Source organism: Parus major, chromosome 4, assembly GCF_001522545.3.
Source record: "Parus major isolate Abel chromosome 4, Parus_major1.1, whole genome shotgun sequence".
Taxonomy (NCBI): Eukaryota; Metazoa; Chordata; class Aves; order Passeriformes; family Paridae; genus Parus; species Parus major.
The window spans coordinates 30,829,905-30,852,775 of record NC_031771.1 but is presented as its reverse complement, the minus strand read 5'-3'; the positions used below and the strand labels follow the sequence as shown (position 1 = coordinate 30,852,775).

Below are 22,871 nucleotides of genomic sequence, written 5' to 3'. Positions count from 1 at the left end.
TTATTGCTATATACTATAATGATCACTTGATTCTTTACATAAAAGCAAAATCTTTATGTCTGTCTGAATTATCAGTTTCAGTATTTGCTGGAAAATTTATTAGAAGAAAAGAACTGTGCAAATTTTCAGAGATTTGCTTTCTTTATTGGATTCAGTTTGGGTTGTGTTATTCAGCTACGCAGCTTCTATTAAAAATATTAACTGAAAAACCAGCACTTTAAATAGTATACTATTTAACATTTGTAGAAAAAACTTCTGCTTTTTTTCTCTGTCTTAAAACTGACTTTCTTTTATGGCATGGCTCATCTAAGTAAGGCTGGAAAGACAACTTGTTTTATTCCAAAGTTTGCAAAGCTGGGGGCCAGAAAAGGAGCATAATCCTTTAACCACCATTCATTTTTATTATTCATGTGAGCCATGTTCACCAGTGCTGCAAAAAAATATCTTACTTTTCAAGTGCACGCTGCTACTGAACAACCACAGTGGTTTTGCAATACTGTGAAAATGAACTTTCAACAAGACTTCATGACCTATATGAAAAGGATATTTTCTCTGAACAACTCTTTGAACATTAGCACAAAATATACATTGCATCTTCTACAGCTCTGAAAGTGCATATTAGAATATTACATACATACTAAAAGACTAGTTTATAATTTCTTCTTTTTTTAAGTCAATATGATCTGTAGAAACTACCTACTTGCATAGAAGTTTTACTTTTATAGACTATTTTTTCCTCCAAAATATGTCTTTTATCAAAATATAATTGTGTATTCTTTGTGTTTATGAAATTGTTGCTCTCTATATGCTCTCATTAGAAATAATGCTGCCAAATGTGTCATTTTTAAAGCACTTTCTGTACCAAAAGGAAAGAGTAGAAATTGTTCCCAAAAGAACGGCTGTTACAGAAAAAGTGTTTAAGTGGTTTCTGCTCTGGCAGGCCCAGAAGCTCTGTGCATGATCTCAGAATATACAAGACTAAGATCCAGTGTACTTCCAGCACGAAGGAAAAGTATATTTCAGCTGTACATTGTACACCAAATGCACATCAGAATCCCCAGATCTTCAGTAGATCCCATTGCTGCTGGTACAAACTCGAAGCAACTCCATTACTTTAATTCTGGTCCCTTTCTTTAGTCTTTTTGTATTGACCAGTTGGTTAAAAGTGGCACTATATCTAAGTTGAAACAGTTCCTGAGATGTCATTAATTCCCCATGAGGAGCAGTAGGGCTGTAAGCCTGTGTGGCACAGAGCTGGGATGTCTAGCCTCCCTCAAGGATCTTGCTGGTAAATTCTGACTGAGATGCCATTTCTGAATTTCTTTGGTTGACACCAAAGGTTAACTGTGGAATCAGCAGTAACTAAAGCAAGGAAATTAAAACCTTTTCCTTTGAGTTTTCCACCATTCTGGCAGCACTTAGTGAAGAAAGAGCAGTAGAGAACAACATGAACCAGAGTCTCTGGGTTACTCCAGGCTCGCCACTGATGTCACTGAGGCAGACAGCAACTCTACCACATTATTTTGAGATAAGAAATTAATATGCATTCAAATTATAGGATGACAGAATTAGGCAGAAGATATTAAAATTGCAAATTCATCTGTTAAAAATGTAGAAGCTCCACACAAGAGTTTACAATCTAGTTGTCCTCGCTTCTTCTATTGACAAGTTTTGAAAAAATATAATGGATTCACAGTCGAGTGCAATAATTCACTTTGCTCCTTCTGCACTCCACTTGAATCCAAATAAAGGACTCCAGCCAGTATGCAAACCAGAAGTGATATCAAGCATCTTTTTCTAGATGTTGAACAGCTAAGAAAAACAGATTGAAATGTCATGTTGTTTCATACAGTTCATCTGTCCTTAGGTGCTTTGCATTCCAGTGACCTTATCCATAAGATTTTTTTTTTATTATTCGATTCCTGAGCAGCCTATGTCAGTTGCCAACACAGAAAGAGAAAATTGAGCAGCTGACTCAAAAAGTTCATCATTCCTCTTGAACAACAAGTCAAACAGTTGCTAGTATGTGTTTTTTGTTTGTTTGTGGTGCAATACCTGGACATCTATACAGCTTTCTTGCCTGTGCAATATCTCCTTTACTTAGACGGGTACGCTGGCCAATGGCAGGTCGTATACCATTGTCATCACGGGAAGGGAGAATGGTATCCAGAAACATGCCCCTAAAAAAAATAAAAATAAAAATAGACCCCAAAAACCCCTATCAGGTTTCTGTCATAAAACTTCTCCAAGTTCCATGAATGTATACCTGTTTTGTAAATCTGGTTTTTACATATGGCATAAATAGGAGGGTAAAATACAGCACTTTAAATTCAGACAGCATGCCGTAAAATTCCTCAGGTTGGCAAACTTTATGTAAAGTTACCAAAAAAGAATCTTCTCTCAGTACATTAATTAACATATCAGCTTTTATATTTCTGCTAAACAAGACGAAGAAGATCTCTTTCTACTGTTAAGACTACACAGGGAAAAGACACTGCTGTTAAGTTATTGCTACATGGAAAAAAAATTAAAAATTGCATTAAAATACATAAGTTAGTCTTTAGCACAAAATTCTTAATCACAAAGTTTCTATTTATAACAAAGTTTTTATGAGAAGGCCTATAGTCTGACTTACAAGTGAGAGCAGGTAAAGTCAAAAACATTTGCCAATCATGATTGTGTTAAGTGTTGTAAGACATTTAACTCCACTCTAGCTGCTGACACTTTCAAAACAGAAATGCTTACTTACCAGCCTTAACTTGCCTCACAATAAAATATATCAACTTACCATATGTGATTTTAGTGACATTAACCTTAAATGACAAGACATCATAGAAAAGCACACTTGTTCCAAATGTGCAGTTTATTCAAAATTTCCCAGATTTTAAATATGATCTAAAATATTTTGGTATTCTAAAATAAATTTTAATAGCGTAAGATACAAAATTACATTCTATTATCATGTTGAAGAATTTAAAAGCACTCAAATCCCATAAAATAGAAGTTAACAGAAGAATATGATTCTGTAGTCTCTTTTTATTTAATTTTTTTAATTTTCACTTGTATACCTGCAGGGCTTTTATTGAAAAGTAAAACCAGTACTTTCAGACATAACATAGATCCAAAAATTAATGAACAGCAAGGATCTTTGTAGTTAGGAATACTATTTAGAAATGTTTTTTAAATTATAATAAATGAGCCATTTTGAGTGTTGCAGATACATACTGCTCTCTTTATCCAGTCAGATTTTTTGAGGCATCACCAGAAATTCTGCAAAGACAGAATCATCTCAGAATGTTACCCTAAACAGTGAAATAAACTACATATGGCATTAATCAGTTTCTAGAACTAAGACACATTATTCTTTAGAAAGTGATTGCATCTATAAATTATAATTCAATTTTCCATTGAATTTCAGCACAACATCAAATTGATGCTTCTCATATTTTTTAAAACTTTGAAAACAATCCTCTCTTGAGCGTCTTAGCACTTTAATGAAGGAACATACTGCAAGTTTTAATACAGCATGAACAAAATCACTGTGTAGGACTAGAGCTTCATGATGTTTTGTGACTACTTATCTGGGTGAGCAAAGTCTAACAAACAGCTGGCAATATGCCTCACTGTGCATGACTCACGCTTGCAGGATGAATTAGTGCAAATCAATACCCAGCCTCAGGGCTTTGCTGGTTTTAGACAGTATGAAGTAACACCCCCTTGTACCTTGGGGCAGGGCATGTCTACTCATGGCACTATCAGTTTTTGCCAGCTTGAAAAGTGGTGAGATCAGGGGCAACAAATCAAATTACCTTGATGTTGTCATTGCCCTAGGACTCAAGGGACTTCTGTCTTGTTCAATTACTCTATTTTATACAGGTTCTTATAATCTCTTCCTTAAGGTATTGGTATGTGTAACTGGATTAAGCAATGTGACTAATAACTACCTCATGTGGCTCATTCCCATGCTCTTCCAGGGGTGAATTATGTGTATGCTGAGTAATACAGCCCTTGGTTGGATTTTTATTTAATAATATCATTTATACTGAGAGAACAAACCAAAGAAACTTTCAAAAGTTGGCAAGGTTTTAGTAGCCTTCAATTTATTTCAAAGTAGCAGATTTTCTAGTATTTTTGCTTTAAAATGCATGAATTGGAAAAGAAAATAAAACAACAACAACAAATAATTAAAAAATAAAAAACACCCAAAAAACCACCCAAGCACATAACTTTCAAAACTAATAATTTTTGCTGGGTGTTTTTGGAGGTCTCATTTAATTTTACGTTTCTCTGGTATTTTTAGAGGATAATTAGTTGATGAAATATAATAGGAGACTTCTTCAGTTTTTCTCCTGAGTAGGGCTGACTTATGGAATCGGTTCATTGTACAGCTCCCCACAACCTGCATCCTTTCAGAGAGAACCCAAATCAGTTACTAAGGAGGTGAGAATGGATCAGCCTGCAACAGGACAGAGCAAAACCGGGAGAAGTCTTTATAATAAGGTTTTGATGACCGTAACAATCTGTAAAAATAACAGAGAGGAGGCTGGAGCCTCTGTTATAAATGCTTGACTACAGTCCTTAGCAAAAGTCTGTGGCTTGTGTGGTAGATATCCAAATAACCTGTGCTCTACCTGCATAATACGTAGTTATGAAAGTCTATGCATCAAAGGAGATTTGTCTTTCAGAGAACAGGTCATGTTACCCATAACATTCCTAGTCATTTCATTCATTTGATTTTTCTAAATTCAAATTTTTGTGGACAAAAAAAGAAAGTGAGTATCATGTAAAATGATCCAGTTTCCAGTTTATCTTGTCTGAAAATGTAAAGAACTACAGAAAGATCAAAAGGCTGCTTTGAAACTGAACAGAAAAGAAATGCATTTTCAAATATAATTAAATTATTTTGAGTTAAAATAAACAAGCTGTGCTTTGACTGCTGTAGGAATACTATGTCGCAAGGGACATTTTAAGGGATTTCAAAATACTTCAAACAAGCATAGCTCTTAGCATTCACAGACAGGAATAGAATTAAAAGTCAAAAGGTATAACCTGAGACTCCAACCTTGAGAAGGTGTTCCTGGCATAGTGCATAATGCTGTCAAAGTCATATGGTTCCCCAAGGGAGTTCACCTCTCCAGGCTCCATCTTCAAAAAGTTATATTCCTGACCTACAAATGATTGATAATTATAGATTCTTTAACATCTTTTTTTTTCTGTAAAGATAAAAACTAAACAGGAAAAGAAAACCAACAAAGAGCCTAATTTGCTGACATTCATAAATCTTTGCCATTTGGGAGAAAGTGCGTGACTTTATAACGCCCTCTTAACTGACAGGGCAGACATCTTCTGACACACACATCAAATTTGTATACTTGGATTCAGAAAGACTAGTCTCATGCAACTGTCACATGAAGGTCCCACACATCATGATGTGCTTCATGTACAATCCATACAATTTTCTGGTTTGATTCTTAATTCCTAAAAGAAATCGTTTTGACAACAAAGACTCCAGAATAACACTCCTCACACATTAGACTGCATACTAAGAGTCTAACTGGATACTAAATCCAGAACTAAACTACTGGATACTGGAGACTTTGCTTCAGCAAAGGCTGCTCTCTGAAGCTTCGTGTAATGCAGATACTACAAAGTCACATTTTCAAGATATGGCTGTTGCAAACTGACAAGAGCAGAACAGGAGAAAGAGAATTATACTTAGTTCATAATTCTATACCCTAAGTTCTTTGACCTAATCAGTACATCAGCAATACAAAGCATCCCTTGCTCCAGTTCATATTTCCCACTGGAGTTTTACAAAAAAAGCCCTGCAGTGACATTAACATTTTAACCTGCATAAGCTGCATAATATAACAAAACCCAAATGTGTCAGTGGTCATGTCTTCCTGATCCCATTTAGTGACCCTCAGGTTCATGCCACACCACATGAAGAAGTTTCAGTCAGAAACCAGAGAGTCTGAAAGGAAGAGTAGGCAGCAGAAGATGGCACTCCAGCTGGTTTTCTTATCATAATAAAGAAAAGGGGAAGGGCTCTTATGGCATCTGCACAAGTCACTAAATACAGCGAGACAAGAAAGCAGGTTAGACATGCATGCCCTTTAAGGACTTTAGAGACTTAAGGGAGTGTGTGTCAGCTGCCAGTCTCCTTCCAAGTCCTAGATGACGTGGCAAAGATTCATCATATCTCAAATATATTTTAAAATATTTTCTAAAGAAGCAAATACTTCAAGCTATCATTGGACAATTCCTGATTTCACCCTTTCTTGAGCATAGAATTCCTGTAATTCAAAATCAGTGTGTCTCAAAGATCATACGCATTTATGAACATTGCAAATGAAACACGCCTACCTCCCTCCCATCTTATCTACCCAACACAAGGGCACAACAGTTAGGGTGGCAAAGAGCTGACAGTCACAGTTTAAAGCTCTCAGGTTCCTCAGATGCTTTATCTCAACAGCACCAAGGTCACTGACTAAAGCTGCATGTTCTGTAGAGGGTGAGGTGAATAACATTTAAACTGCAGGACCTGTGCCTGGCTGTCACAGATTCAAAGTCCTTCACCTTACCTCCCAAGTTGAAGCCTCTTTACCAGCTACTGACGTATTTCTCCTTATCATTCACTAAAGCCTACAAGAGAAATGTCCTTCCTCAAGCACAGAAATATGACTTTTAAAGAGCCTTAAGAGCAGTGGCTTTTTTCAAAGTTCTTGAGCATGATTGTTATTTTGCTCCTTCTAGCCCTCAATTTTAATGGCTTGCTACTCAGCCAGACCTTTGGAAAATGTTATACTATAATTTCAGTATTTTATTTGTAAATCAACTTGAGATCAGTCAAGGTAAGAGGAATAGCAGGCATAAATGCTATTTCAGCTGTTCAGCACATAGTTCTAATAGAGTTGAGCAGATGAAGGAAACACCAAAAACACTTCCCTCGGACAAAATACTTATCAGAATATCTCACCAGGTTGGATGTTTTCTCTAATGATGCTGACATGGTCATCACGGTCTGGTCGTGTATGTTCATGCCAAAAACCTATCACATGACCCAATTCATGGACAACTATGCCAAATTTATCACAGTTCTTGCCAATGGATATAGCCTGAGGACCATTTCCCCTTCGACCCACATAAGAACAGCACCTGTAAATATAACACAAACACAGATGAAAGTTTTCATATATATCTCTACAATAAAATCTGTTTACATACATATCTCTACACACAGAAAATTCAGTTAAAACTTGAGAAAATAGGATATAAAAATTCAGCAGTAAAGTGCACAGCGTAATTTCGGGTGTCTGTACAAACTCTAGATCTTCTACAAGAACAGTTCGTTATTCAAAATGCATATGAATGGGGCCTTTTTGATATTATTCAGGGTCTTGAAATACGTTAGCTTTGATCAAGAGAATTCTCACTGTCATGACAATCTCTTCAATCATTCTATAGAATGACATGGGAACTTGTTTTCAGCAAAAGAATAAAATTAAACGATGCTCTGATGACAGTATGGATCATCATCTCTTGGTGGGTCATTGATAAAAATGTTAAAAATGACAGGTTGCAGGATAAGCCCCTGTGATACTGTAATTTCAGTCACAGCTTGAGTCCAATCCATTTACCACAACCCTTCAAGCCCAACCATGCAACCAATTTACCTTACGTAGTTTACCATTCACCTACTATCCTGAAAAATCACTTTGGAGACTCAAAATGTTTAAACACATTTAATTCCTGGAACTTAGTTTGCAGATAAAAATTTTTATGATCTTAATACAACACATGATGGCAGAGCAAGGGATTGATGAGAATAAAGTTAGGCTAAGCACATTTAAAAGGCAGAAAGAATCCTTTTGTTTGAAACAATTTAAACACTTCTGCAGAGTCTTCATGTTTGTCACTGTGTGGAAACTCTACAGAGAAAAATTACAATGCAGAACTAAAGAACATTAATGATTATTTATGGCTTAAAACAAATCAACAGGTTATTGAGACCTAAAATTGCATTTAACATATTTTCAATAGTTTTAACATGTCTATTTTATTCATTTCATATACATTGCATGCTTCAGCAAGAAAAGACATTATTTGGTGACCTAAAAATTTGTCTATATAGTCAATATTGTTTTTTCACAGTGATACTTTGGAGATGAACAGATATAAAGGAAAAAGTGAAAAATAAATTATTCTGAGTAATACCTTCTGTGATGTCTCTTGCTTTGCTCCTATTGACGCTATTGATAACAAGGGCAAAATATTAAAACAAGAATTTAACTACAGTTCCTCTTCCTGTCCTTCTTACTTCTTTTGGACCAAATGATGGTATACCTTTTTAAGGCTGTATTTTAGATCACTTCTGAAAGCTTTTAGTGGCATTTCATAAATCAAACAGATTTTTAGGTGTCTGACAAAATAATTTGACATTTTTCTCTTGTAGTAAGGAAAAAGAAAGGTTGAGCATTCTCAAATGTGTTTAATAACTGAGGGTACCTCATCTGACAGATGGCTTTTTCCAGAAGAAAATAAATTAATAGCAATGTTTTACATAGAATTCCTCTAGATTGTCTAACACTGTATATCTAAACCCCAACATATCGGGAAATATTTTTTTAAAGCTAACCTGCTCCTAAAAAAGTAAGCAGCCAGAGAGTGAGAGTTCCCTTACACAGTTTACTTGACAGATTTCAAGAACTCCCTAGAAAATATAAAGAAATTTATTGAGTGTTTCTTTACATGCCAAGGAAAATAGAATTAACACCAAGTCTTAAAATAACAGCAGCAGTTCACACTTACAGAGGGTCATTAGGATTTGTTAGGTTGAATGCCTTGTCAAGCACACCAGATACATCCAATTAAGCTACAACAATTTACACAATTTAAAACAATTTAAACAACTGCACTGAGACAAAGTATAAGGAAAACTAAAATTAAAAAAATCTATGAAGTAAATTAATTTGTAATATTATGGGTTCGACCCCAGGTTTGACATAAAACCAAGATCTCCATGCTGTATGAGCAGTTGTCACACCCCTTAAACTGAATCAACTGGCAGGTTTTAAAGCTCATCTCTTTAATCTTTATTGCACCAGACAGCATTTGGAGACAGTAACTATTTATGAATCTCTAATTCCATTTAATCAGTCTAGCTGATTAATGATGGTGAGCAATGAGAAACAAATGACAAAGAGAAAGTGAAATGAATGAAACAATATGTTCATTCTTCTAAGTAATACTATTTCACAACTACTGTCAAGCATACTAGCATCGTGTATGATCACCTTTATGTTACACAAAGCAAGAAAAAGAGGTTCACAAAATTTCCAAACAAAATCTCACTTAGGAGGCAGAGCATTTTTCTTGGTGAGAACACCCCCTCAATCACAGATCTCACTCCATCTCTACAAAGGAGAAACTGGCTACTATCTGGCTTGAAAAATTTGCCTTTTGTCAGGGAACAAGATACAATTGTGGTTACTAAATGTTCTGATTCACTGCTCTAAGAGGACTTGTGATGGCAGAAGTGTCTCCTGCTTCTTTTTCTGACCAGTGATGATGTCCACCCCAGTACTACAACCAGCACTGCTCAGCTAACAGCTGTCCATCCCAGTGTGTTTTTATAAACCATCCCCCAGTGTTTTTGTCAGTGCACCATGCTCTAGACTGGCAGCCTGTGCCTTGCTCACACCATTCCTGCAGGCCACACCACAGCCAGAGGGGAAGCTGTGCCAGCTGCCAGGGTTATTCAGCACCTGAGAGCACGAGTCGGCCTTCCCCAGGCACAGATTATTTAGCACAACATTGGTTTCTTCTCATTTTTATAACCATGATTAAGCACCTTTTATGACATGTTCTTTAGCTGAAGTATGCTGCAACAATGCACCTCAGACAATGAATTTATCAGTTTCACTGACTTTAAGTTTTAAATGCCTTTTTAATACACTAGCAAGTTCAAAAGAGGTTAAAACATTCATTTGTTCACTCTACAATATTTGGGGAAGCATATGAAAGAGATTTGAATTTCCTTTATCTCAGACAGATCTGTCAAACACTTAGACACACTTAGAGGATACAGTAGCAATTGCAATAAGTCATCTGAATTTTGTCATAAAAGTTGTTTAACTCTTCTAATGAAGAACAAATTGAGATCAAAGGCATGCCGAGCTACCAGAACACTATGAATAATTGTTCCTTTCTTTTTTGTCCCACTATGTAAAAAGAAACTTGATCCTGTACACAATAATATTTATTAATACATTGTGACTAGATGCCATCCCAGTATGCTGGCTCTTTTTTGGCTTTTCATAGAGAGAAGTATACTAACTGAGTCTTTGTGCACTTCCAATTTTATAGGAAAAAACATAAGGATAGAGAAACAGTAGTGAGCAAAGGGTGTTTCGAATCTGTTACCGACTACAGTTTTATTTACCTTAATCAATTAGATGCATAAATACTTGCTGTAGTTCATATTAATGCTAGTGTACACTGCTTGATAGTAGAATCACAAACACTAGTATCTTAATACTTTATTCTTAATTTCACTTCTGCAGTTTATGGATACAAATGACTGTCACTAATTAGAAAATTTCTAAGTACTGAGTGAGTGATTCAGCTATATTATGAAACCATATTTTAATAATTAACTGTTATCAAAGTCAGGTTAAATAAACTAGACAAGCAACTTTAAGAGATTGTACAAGAGAACTGGAAAGGGAAATACAGAGCTACTTGACATCTTAAGATGTGCAAAACCTTGTAGAGACTGCAAGCAGTGATGGAGCGTCCCTGCTGTAGAAAGAGCTCTGACTCTTATCCAGAATAACATCCCAACCAACCATCTGCTGAACATGGCAGCTGTTGAGAAACAGGAAGGCATTTAGGGAGTGCTTAGGTACCTAAGAGGACATAATACAAGTAATATGAATTAGCTCTTGCACTGGCTCAGCAGAAGTAATGACTCAGCTGGACAAACTTGCCTGAGTTTTGGGGCTATCAAAGAATGCTGTGGACTAGCTGAAAAGAATCTCAAAGAGCAGTGTGATTAAAGGCCTAGAAAACACTATTTACCCAGAAAGATTAAATTAATTAGGTGTTTTCTAGCCTAAAAGAATACAGAATGGAGGAAGGACTTAATATCAAGCTATATAACAGATTTATTCAAAAAGTAAAAGGAATTTCTTTTCTATGGCCATAGGGAAAAGTTTTAATGTCCTTTAACTGCAGTAAGAAATATCTGGCCTAGCCATGACAAAACAATGCTGCCCAAAATTCCTACATTTCTCATATTAAGGATGCTGAAGCAATGCAGTTCCTAGAAGGCTGTGAATTAGTAAGTTCTGCAGGTTTTTAGAACCAAGTTAGATAAGTATGTATCAGCAACGATACAGGAATAGCTATTTCTGTCTTAAGAATACATTAGACATCTTTCTGAGATCCCTTGCAGTCTTATGGGCCTATGACAATCAAAACTTATCTCTCGTTCCTCGCTGATACGGAACCTCTCAACTTGAAGAAAGTCACGTATCTCTTATAACCAGCTGCTATATTTCAAATATGCTTTTTTAATCACTGCCCTTCTGGGATGATCTTCCCATGAACTGCTTCAAGATGTAATGCATTACGCTCCAAAATATCCTTATTGTTTACAAAGGCTCAGAAACACTTCCCTTGCTAGTGTGCTAATGCTGTCATATGAGACTTTTGTAGATACTGCCACCTGAATTTCCACATATATGACCATCCACTTTGTTCCATTTAACGTGTTATGTTTTGACTGTGTGCTCTTTGGGGCAGGGTTTATCATTTAGCTTTTAATTTCAACAGCGCTAAGTACAATAAAGTCTCTGCCATCTGTGAATGTTAGCTGCCATGGTAGTACAAACAATACTGACACAATGTGCTAACAAACCAACACAGCAGGGTGCCATGGGAAAGAGCTGAAGATTAGTTTCAATGCGACTGGCCATGTAGCAGAAAGTGTTTGCAGTTGGTTTGGTGTCACTTTAGTCTGGGCTCTTTCCGTGGAAAATCCTGCGTCAGCACTGGATGCTGCTGGGTAGTGCACAGCTCCTCCTCACCCAGAAAATATACATCCCTATTTATCTGGATATTCCTGAAACGACCTCTGGGCCCCCAGAAAAATCATTCAACTGCCCCTTCTGTTTGGCCTGGCTTTATTTCATCAGTGATGGACTTTCCATAGCCACACTCTTCTTTGGTTTTATTTTAAACTTGTTACAGCCTTGGTAAATTATTTGTATTTTGCAAAGTACCCTTCAAAAAAACAACATTAACGATAAGGGATAATATAGACTTTGGAGGTGGATACTGAGTATATTCCAACCTTCTGGGTAAAGCTAGTTATAATCCAGCCTTCCCCTGAAGTGATTTGATCTCATGAAATATCAAGCAGCTTAAGGAACAGTTCTCTGGTTAGAGAGATATTTTTGTCATTTGGCTTTGGGTATTTTGAAGTTGTAGAATTTACATTTGGCAGATACCCCCATAAATCTCTTTCAAAAGTGCCTGAAAACACATTTTTCACAGTCTTCTGTTTAAATTGTTTTCTATCTCCATGAGTGCAAGAGAACCATCATGATTATTCCCTTCTTTCTATTTTTCTTCCAGCTGTGTGTCAGTATCTCTGAATCTTATTTGAAGGGTGAATCCTATCTCATGGGTTGTGTTAACTAAAATCATACCCATGCTGGCTCAGAACAAAAGTCCATTTCATTTGGCACTGTTTCTCAGGGGGGTCTAGCAGACCTACAGTGGCACAAGAACATGACAGGAAACCATGGAATAAGCTCCCCTGCTGCAAGGATCTGTGGCTCAGAGACTTGCCAGGGCAAAGGCAATGCCTTTCAGAAGTAGCCAAGGAGTAGGTTTTATTATGTTGTCCTATACCTTAAGAAGAATACAGTGGGTGCTTTAAACAGATAATTCTACATGTAATTTTACAGGCTATCAATTAAATACATTCAGGATCATTCCTACAATGCAAGGAGGTCACAAAACTTTTTTTCACTACTCTATCCTATTATGATTCAAAAGTTGACAAGCAAAGGGCCAATGATCAGGAAGCCAGTAAGATGGAGAGCTGTTTACTGCAGAGCCTGCAACTCAAACAGGAGGTGACTGTCAGAAGGACAGAATTTCCACAGGCACTATGCACTCCTCAGGAAATAAACATGGTGCACCTAGGAAGTTCACTGAGCACTATATAAAATGAAGAATTCTGAGTGGAATAAATAGCAAACATAGCTGAGGCATTTGTCAGCATTAATATCTGAAGACGTAACATGGTGACTAATGGAAAGCTGCACTCATGAGTAATAAAACCTGTTCTGCTCACTTTCACAAATGAATGACCCAGAAGAAGGAATTTGCAAAATTGCCATAAGATTGGTGATTAAACAAATCTGGTCATGGATAGCCCAACAACACAAGAGTTAAAATTACTACAAACAACAATTTAGCTGGAAAAGGGATGTGGGGTAGATGTCCATATTTTATTTGACAGTAAATATGGGACATGGAGAAATTGAAGAATAAACAAATCATAAACCTGGAATACCTTTAGAACAACACATATGAACACTGGAAGCAAAAAATAAAAGTCTTATATCTGTATGCATTTATATTAAGATAATTTCATCTAGAAATAGACAAAAGAGGTGCAGCTTTACCAAGTTACCACACACACCCATTTGAATGAACTTAGAAGCCAGGCAGAACATTTAAATGCAGTAATTATCTATTCATTTCCTGTGAAGCATCTATTCCCTTGTGAGTGCAAAGCTGACAGATGTGGCCAAAGGCTGAGAGCAGGACCATGTGTTCCCACAGGCGCTCACTTACCCACAGGGTCTGTAGGTGAAGACGATGTAGCTCTCCTCATCGCTGCGCTCGATGAAGGTGACGCAGGTGTACTTCTCCCAGTGCCGCATGGCCTGCTTGAACATGGCGCGCTGAGTGCCTGCAGGAACAACCCAGTGAAACCACAGGTTTTCCCTAACTGCAGCTTCCTCCTTACAGACAAGACTAGGAATATAGGCCTGGAAGCAGCCATTGAATCATAAAGCCCTCTGTGTGTCCCTGTGGTCCCATGCACGGCAGGATTCCAGCTAAAGGGATAGTCAGGCCATCAGTTCGTGATAATGTGTGCGCCTGCAAGGGGGGCTAGCACTGCCTGGCACACCTCTGCAAATATAAAACCTGCAATAAGGATCACAACTACACTACACCAGAGGAAAATAGCAGAAGAAATACAGAGTTGCTTATGTGCCTGCATCAGCAGAACATTCACCAAGCAATTTCCCAAATGAAACTATCAAGTGAACCACACTGGGGGGAGGAAAAAAAAAACAGAAAGAAAAAGAACAAGCAAAATTGGGTAACTTTACATCATAGCTATTTATCTAGTAGAAAAAAAAAAAAAAAAAAAAACAAAAAAACAGTAAAAAAATCCTACAGCCTTCAAGTCTGGACACCAGTTTAATCTAAGCCATGCAAGTAGGCATACTGGTAAAATTGTTTGATTGAAATAAGGCTGTCGTGAACAGGGACCAGTCCCCCGTTCTTTGCATCAAAATCTCTCAGAAAACAAATGATCCACCAAAAGTGGCAAATTCATTATTTGGTAAAAGCACACCTAGACATTTGATCTAAAAATGAGAAATATATCCAGAAAAGGCCAGAACTATCCCCTAGATGCAGGAGCATTCAGGCCAACTCTCAGCACAGAAGACAACTTCAGAGATCAAAGCAATATAATTTCATTGTGTGACAAAAGACAAGGCTTATTGACAGAGGCAGCATGTGAGAATGTATCTGTGTTTCTTCTCAGCTGAAAATCCACAAAGAAGAGTATTATTTGACAAGAATGTGCTAGCAAAAATACACTCACCTTGCATGTTACAACATAGGATAATTAAACAAACAAAAAATCTAACCTTTTTAGAACTTAAAGACAACAAAACCTGAAAGTTCATGAAAATGGCAAGTTCAAATCACACCATATTCTAAAAAATAGAGGCTATTCCACTCCATCTTGCCCTTTTCTTTTATCTTTAAGCAATTTTTTCCAAGCTTTAGAATTTATCTTTCATTATGAAAAAATCTTTAATATGGTGCTTTCATTCAGTTTACTACGATTATTTCTGAAGACAGTAATCCTAAAGCAAAGGTCACAGTACTGTTTAAATACCCAAACTGAAAGCTTGACTGTATCTGTCAGTTTGAAAGGAATGACTCTGGTTTCTCCATATACAATGTGTGAGAATTTGCATGCTTTTTTTGGTTCCCTGTATTATCACGCGCAATAAATAAGATGATATTTCATATGTTTTCCCTTATTTGTTTGCTTTCCTTTCTCTGTTTTTGTTTTACATTATCTTTTATATCCACATTGATATTGATCCGTTTACATTTTTCAAGGATAACAACTGTTGTAACTTTTTCTACAGTTTTCTTCTAAGATTTTTTTATATAGGGCAGCCAGTCTTTCCTTTTGTCATATACAATGTCTGTGTGTACCTATCTGAAAACCAAATTGAGGAATGACAAAACACATTTGAGTCAGTTTGTTAAGTGAAGTCAGTTTTGAAGAATACATGTCACACCAGTTAAACTGAAGATATTCTTGTGCTAAATATACTGTTTAAAAAAAAAAATACATTCCTTGAGATTTCGTTACTTAGGCTCATGGAAACAAATACACAACAAAAAATATTAGGTAAAGAAATAGAGCTTTCTCTTTCTAAAATGTTGTTATACTTTTTTTATTATATAGCTTGCCTTTTGAAAACAATTAAGTATTACTAATATTTCCAAAACAGATGTACTCCAGGCCTGTTCCAACAGAAACCCTTCTAATGAAGGGTTCTACTTCCATAGTACGACTTCACTTCTAAAAAATAAAATAAAAAAAAAAAAAAAAAGGAAGGAAGGCAATTTCAAAAAATTATCGTTCCTCTTTTCATACAAAGCACAAAGCTTACCAGTGAAATTTCCACCTATTACATATGGAATGACACCACCTGGCCATATCCTTTCTGTTCGTGATGTAGCAGCTCTGGGAAATCGATTTTTCTCATTTTTCCCTGAGAATTTTACGGTAGCTCTTCCTTTAGATGTATTATTTTGCTCAAAACCTGCAATAATAATTGAAACAACGAATGAGATCACACACACACATGAAAAAAAGAGAGAAATTATTTTCTAGCAGGTCAAACTCAGATTTCTTTATGCCCTTTCAAAGTAGGACATTGCTGTTATGTGACACTCTACCATCACAAAGTTTTCCAAGATATGAAGTCTGAATCTTCATTTTTTGAATATAACTAGGGTAACAGTCTTGCACATATGTTTATCAACTGGAATGTGCATTGCGTAAGTGCATTTAAATTTCCTCATTTAATAAAATATTTAAGAAATCACACTCCCTGTGGTTTTGGCGCTGTTTTTTTGCATTTCTTTTTTTCTGGCTTTTGTTTTTGTCTGTTTTTTTTTTTTAAATAAACGAGGATTTTTCCAGCAAACAATGACAGCCTTTGGACAGACTCAAACTAATCAAGACATTCACTACCCCTTTCATTTTTATTATATGATCTGGAAAAAGCATGACCATCTGTAAAGCATGGACAGTAATAAATCATACATTGTTCATAAACTAACATTTGGAACCCCATGGGTAGGTTTTACTCATGGCTGGAATTTCTTCACAAGAGAAAAAAGTGTCTACCACTTTCAGGGATACTACCACCATTCATCCCATTACAGGTGAATCTTTCTAAATCAGCTGAAACCTACTGTGAGAACAGAAAAGGATAAGGATAGTTAGACAAGGACTTGGACAGATCAGGTGCTTCTTCTGAACAGTTTACAAGTTAGTTTGCAGATCTGGGTGGTCGAGCAAAATGGATCCCTTGAAAGGTGATTAGCAAGTCCTACTCAGTGTAGTTGAAGCCTTATGTCTTATTCCTGTAGTGGACGACCACATTTTCCCTCTGTGAGAATCCCCTGCGGTACCAGCTGCACTGAAGTGTTAATGACTGTGTCAGAATCAGGGAGGATTCCAGGGCAGAGTCATGGTAAGGAATTTTGGCATAGCCCCAAGGCTGAGAGAGCAGCAGTAGGAAGAGAAGAAGAGGCTACAGTGCAAGGCGAGGAGGAAGCTCTGATATGTAGGACAAAAACCCTGCTTTTGTGACAACCAACATGTAACTTGAATTATACCAGGAATTCTAGTGTGTAAATGAGAATTACACAACAAATTGCACACAAAGTGTCTGCAACATAGGCAGACTCTTTACAGAAAAACTATTTTTACACTTAGTATGCAGTCATTACTGAACTACATCACATGTTTATTTAGACATTTTACCATTACAAATTCTTTTTATTGGTGCTCTGCTCTTTAGAGGTCTAAGCAAGAAATTTATTCCAAATTGCACCCAAAAGATGACAAGAATTTATGCAATACTAAAATTTTAATTCTCCATTAAAGAATGAAGGTTTTATATCACCTCCACAAAGACAGTTACTGTACTCTGATTAACACAATGCGGTGCAATTACAATGGAGTTTCACATACTTTCTTTTTTGAAGTGACATTAAAGTGATGTATTCTTGCATCAAATATAGAGTGTAAACTCAGCCAGAATTAGGGGGATTCCATTTCTATATACTGCTCAATTAAGCTACATTCAAACTGACAAGGGTATAATTAATATAAAAATATGTCTGTTGTGCATAACACATGACAAATGCTTCAAACACAGTATGAATCATCAGAATGCCCCACCTGGATCCAGAAAAAAGTAAGAAACAAACAAAATTAGCAGCTTTGCAGTATAGTCTACTTGCAGTGAAAAGACACTGTATTGACATTAGTTAAGCCAAAAACTGTGAGCACAGCCATAAAACAAAGTTAAGCAGTTTTTAATATGACATTAAAACTATGTGGTTTAGCTTTCAGATTTCATACTGGAAGAAGAACTCTAAGAAAATGGAAAAGAAAATAGAACAAAGAGCTAATCTCTTCATTACTATTCTTGCACTAATAATTTTATAATTTGCTTATGCCGATACAGAAAGACTTTAAAGTGTTAAAGCACTATCATCATTAATGTTCATGATACACTATCACATCAGGCAACTTGCTAATTTAAACAGTGAAAATACCAGAGCCAAATCTTCTTATCCTCTCTATAAGCTGATAGAGGGCACTGCGTTTTTTTGACATTCCATGCTCTCCAAAGCCACCTTTAAAAAGGAAAAAAAAAAAAGAAAAGAATTTTCAAAAGTTAAAAAGGTAGAATTTTACACATACAGCAACTATATTAGCCTAGAGAGGCATCCTAAAGGAAGCTTCATAGTCTTCAATAATTTTCATAAAAACATTTCAAGTATTCTTGACAATTCAATAAAAACACATGATTAGCTGAAAATTTTTGTAATATGCATTCCATGAATGTAAGCCAACATGTCTTTGTTATTCAGGCAAGTCATGACAATTACATCATCTAATTATTATTTGGAGCTTTTTTCTTCCTGGTGACCTTGACATCCTCAGAGCCATATTGATTGACAGCTAAAAGGGTTACTCTCAAAGAAATTTCCTGAATGCATGCCACAGTCTTCTCATTTCAAGGGAGAGGAAGGAGAAAAAGCAAACAGCCAAAGTTTCATCAGAAAACAAACAAACAAACCAACGCAGCAAAACTGATGCAAACTTAATATGGTTAATTTTGCTGTGAAATATTTGTTTATCTTTGCTAGCATGGAAATGGATGTCAATGCATTTTTAAGGTTTTGAAACATCTCACGCTGGTGTATTTTGCAGTAAGACCTGGCAGAGATATATATATATATATATATATATGTCTGTGCGATTACAGCAGTCAATGAAAATCTAATCTAGGAAGTAGTTTATTTTAACATTTACCATGACATTTACAGAAATAAAACACATTTCTGCATTTACTGGATACACCCTGTTACATACTCCCTTCACAAATACAACTTTTGTGGCTACAAGTGGCTTTTCGAACACCAGTAAACCAGAAACAAGAACACTGACTACATTAGTTCAATTAAATTAAATAATTCAGAACTGCTCAGAAAGTTTTGTAATTTTACAGGTTTGCAATAGGTTGTATTTTACAAGTCGCTATTTGTTATAGGATATGACAGTTTCTAAACTACTTTTACAGCTGAAAAAGTAAAAAGATAGAAAGAAACAGACCATTAATACCTCCAACCACCACTCAAAAGGCCTTTCACAACTTCCCATAAAAACTTTTAATACCTATGTGGAATATATATTTATTAAACAGCAACTGAAATTCATATTACAGATGAGAAAATTCCATATAAGGCAAGTGAGTGTGTGGCTGCTCATTGAATAACAATGTGCCTAATTATTTGGATTACACTGTCACATAGCTGCTGGCTCCCTTGAGAAAAATTTTCCAAATTTTTAAAAACATTTTAAATAGATGAGGTAATAGAGCAACACATTCCTTTCCAATAAGTTATATGGTAAGTATAATATAAAGTGCAGAGGATATAACATTGATCATCATTAATTTGTCTCTCATGCTAACATCCATCTTATAAAAAAAGGCTTATAGCTAAGCATTCCAAATAAATACTAAAAAAATCATTAAAAGATTCAACTGTCAAACATAATAGAAAACCCCTTAAGAATCCATTAGTAATTTAAAGAAAGTATTATGCTGTATTTTTAGGGAAAAAAAAAATCCAAACCACTCATTTCTGTCTTATTGCAGCCTGTGTATTTCATTGAGTGAAAAACCAAAGAAAAAGTCTCTCACTCTCTTCTCTAAGATGTCTTATATGCTACCTTGCCAAACCACATTGACTAAAAAAGTTTTAATTCCTATTTGCTGTATCTTCTCATAATTCGGGCTGGATAAGGAGGATACTTTTCACATCTTTGACTTACAAAAATACTTTTCACATCTTTGACTTACAAAAATATACACATAAATGTTATCAGTTTTATTGTTGTTTCTGTTTACAGTGATTATGCATTTTGCTTGGAGAAAATGAAATATAAAATGACAGAGCCATACTCCAAGAAGCTCACAGATTATCTGACCCTGCAAATCCAGGCAGATAATCCTCACAAAAAGGAGCAGTCACATAATGTGTATCAGAGCCTGTGAGCCTCAGGATTTTAATTAGAGTTGCAGAAACAACTGTGACTCCACACTTCATCCTGGTGGTTTACAACCAAGTGTCTAATCCTTCTACCTGATGTCACCTTTAGTCTGTGAAAATCAACAACAGAAAGTGTTCAGAAATCAAGCTTACAATTCACTATCATTATATCTGTAACCAAGATTAAAATTTTGTTTTCTAGATTAGATATCTAACATTCTTTTTATTCCTTTTCCAGTTGCAGCCTAATATTAATGAGCTAGTTGGAAATTTTCTCTTTTGGAATTAAGGGGAGAAAAGCAACCAATGTCAAGTTTATACATCAAGAATTTTGTAAATTTAGAAAAATAAATTACATATGTGAAGTGTAAAATTGACTTCTCCAATACTCTTTTTGGAAAGATCAAGAACATTGAGAGCTCACTGAGAGCAGTGATGAAGTCATTAACTTAAGAGAGATTGTTCTCTAAAGCTTAGTCCCACTGATCATCACAATTGCATTGACTCTTGTTGTGCAATAAAGGTAGAAAAAACTGATCCAAATATATTAGCAATACCTGACAGGGTGATTCAATATCCTGAATAGGATACCATCCACAAAAAAAGGTAATGTGCATATCAAAAAACATGCAAGAAAGTAAAAACTAAGTAATAGAATATTAAATAATATTTTAAAACTGCTTAGAAATGTATATTTTTGTGTGGCAATTTAAAAAAATAATAACTTTGCAGTTAAAAAGTAGAAAAGGAAGAAGAAACTGGAGTCAGCAAGCCAAAGAAATCACTTGGCTGCATCCACTTTAAAGGGAAGTGACCAATGTTCTACAATTTTTTAACAAAACTAGCGCCTGAGGTATCTTCGAAGGCAATTAAAACTATTTGTTTGGAGGAGTGGAGAAGAGAGGAGAGCAGGGAAAACACTAACTCTATTAACATTTTAAAACCCAGTCCAGATCTAGAAGTGATCAAAAGTTTTCCTGTTTTGGTAAAACAAGTGGATGTAAAAGGACATAAAATAAATTTTCAAGTTGTCATGAAAACACTTTAATTACAGCATCTACCTAGAATGAGTACAAATATTTTTAAATATATCAATATTGAAAGCTTAAATTCAAAATTGTTTCTTTGGTCCAAAATTTTTTTTCCACATATCAGGAATAAATTAAGGTAGCTCTGTTCAGGCACACATAAATTGTGCTTAACAGAATAATAATAATAATAATAATTTTCAATAATAAATGTTTACATTTTCTAATAGCATTTTTTCCAGACTTTTCCTCAGCAAGTTGGCTTTTTTTGTATCATAACCTGAAAGTTTACAAGTTTTCAGTTATCAATTTACAAATCACAGCCTGAAAACATAAATATTTTTAGTCATTAGACAGACATTCATTTAGGCATGGATTATGTTTTCTCTCTGGCAAACAGACATATTTACACATAAAATCTCTTTATATATCTGACTATCCAGCTGTCTCTGTTAATCAGATTGCAGCTCCTGGTGCTAATGCATTGTATGTTAACAATAGCACAGAAATAAATGTGTATTAAAATGTTTTTTAGACTGGGCAAATCTAGCAAGGATGACACATTCTAGCATTTCTTCTAGGTCTGGGTACAGAACTGGATGAAACAGTCAAAAAAGCAAAAGGAGGGGTTGTGATGCCAGACTTCCAATTCTGCCTCCAGGATACCACATGTGTTCTCCATAGTGTGTTTGGGCTCTGCTACCAGGAACTTTCAGTGATGAAATCAAAGCTTTGTACCATTTCCTTTCCCACATGACCACCTGCAGAGTAGACTCTACATTTCCTACCAGTTTCTGCTCCTCAGTTCAACAAGATATTTTTAAACAGAAATGCTGGAACGAAATTAAATATTTTGCTTCTCTTTTCCCTGAAGTCAATCTATGGTCTTTGTTTAATAACTTCTCTAAGTGTAAACTAATGTTATCCAAGACATTATACTGACTTCCCACATTTAAAATACAGACTACATTCTAGGCAGAATTGACTAACAGGACAAATAAATTAAAACAAGGTTGAAACAGCATACCTGTATTATGGCCAAGTCTTTCATTGGAGTGCTGCGTAAGGTCAATCGTCCTGTCAATTTGAAACATTTTTAAGTCTTCATCATCTAAGGCAATATCTCCCCAAAAGACAGCTTTAAATAAAAAAGAGCTCAATTTAATTAAAGAATTATTTGGACAATAAAGCCAATCTGAAGAATATAATGCCATGTTTACAACCTTCGGGAAAGTATACAACAAAGACACACACACACACATATATATCTCACACATATTTTCCTGATCTATATTTGTATATGAATAAAAAAAGAAAACTACTTAGTAAAAGACAACTTATTCCAAGATCTTAGTCTATTTGGTTTCTTTGTACATTACCTAAATTCAATAACATAAATGTGGTGTCATTCTATTATTAATTTTTCTAGCATGTAGTTTTCTCTATGTAAATACAACAAAGCATAAAGGCACTGAACATTTGAAGTATGAATTAAAATATATACATTTCTGAGAAAACACAACCTTTACATTTCCTAACATCTCACTGAAAATAGTAATTATTTGAAGGAATTTTTATTATGTTTCAGTTGCTTTCTATATTGCATTATGTTTTGCTCAGATGATTAAGTGCATCTGT

General features: G+C 35.5%; 1 protein-coding gene across 1 annotated transcript in view; it reads right to left on the bottom strand.

Annotated features, from left to right (window-relative positions):
* Positions 1 to 22,871, bottom strand: part of TLL1 (tolloid like 1) — a 127,734-nt gene that overhangs the window by 48,374 nt on the left and 56,489 nt on the right. The window contains exons 2-8 of the mRNA XM_033513737.1: positions 22,261 to 22,371; positions 18,202 to 18,282; positions 16,017 to 16,169; positions 13,876 to 13,993; positions 6,980 to 7,158; positions 5,063 to 5,168; positions 2,056 to 2,180 (exon numbers count right to left, since the gene is read on the bottom strand). Of these exons, the coding sequence (XP_033369628.1) occupies positions 2,056 to 2,180; positions 5,063 to 5,168; positions 6,980 to 7,158; positions 13,876 to 13,993; positions 16,017 to 16,169; positions 18,202 to 18,282; positions 22,261 to 22,371 (873 nt within the window). The remainder of the gene's footprint in view (positions 1 to 2,055; positions 2,181 to 5,062; positions 5,169 to 6,979; positions 7,159 to 13,875; positions 13,994 to 16,016; positions 16,170 to 18,201; positions 18,283 to 22,260; positions 22,372 to 22,871) is intronic.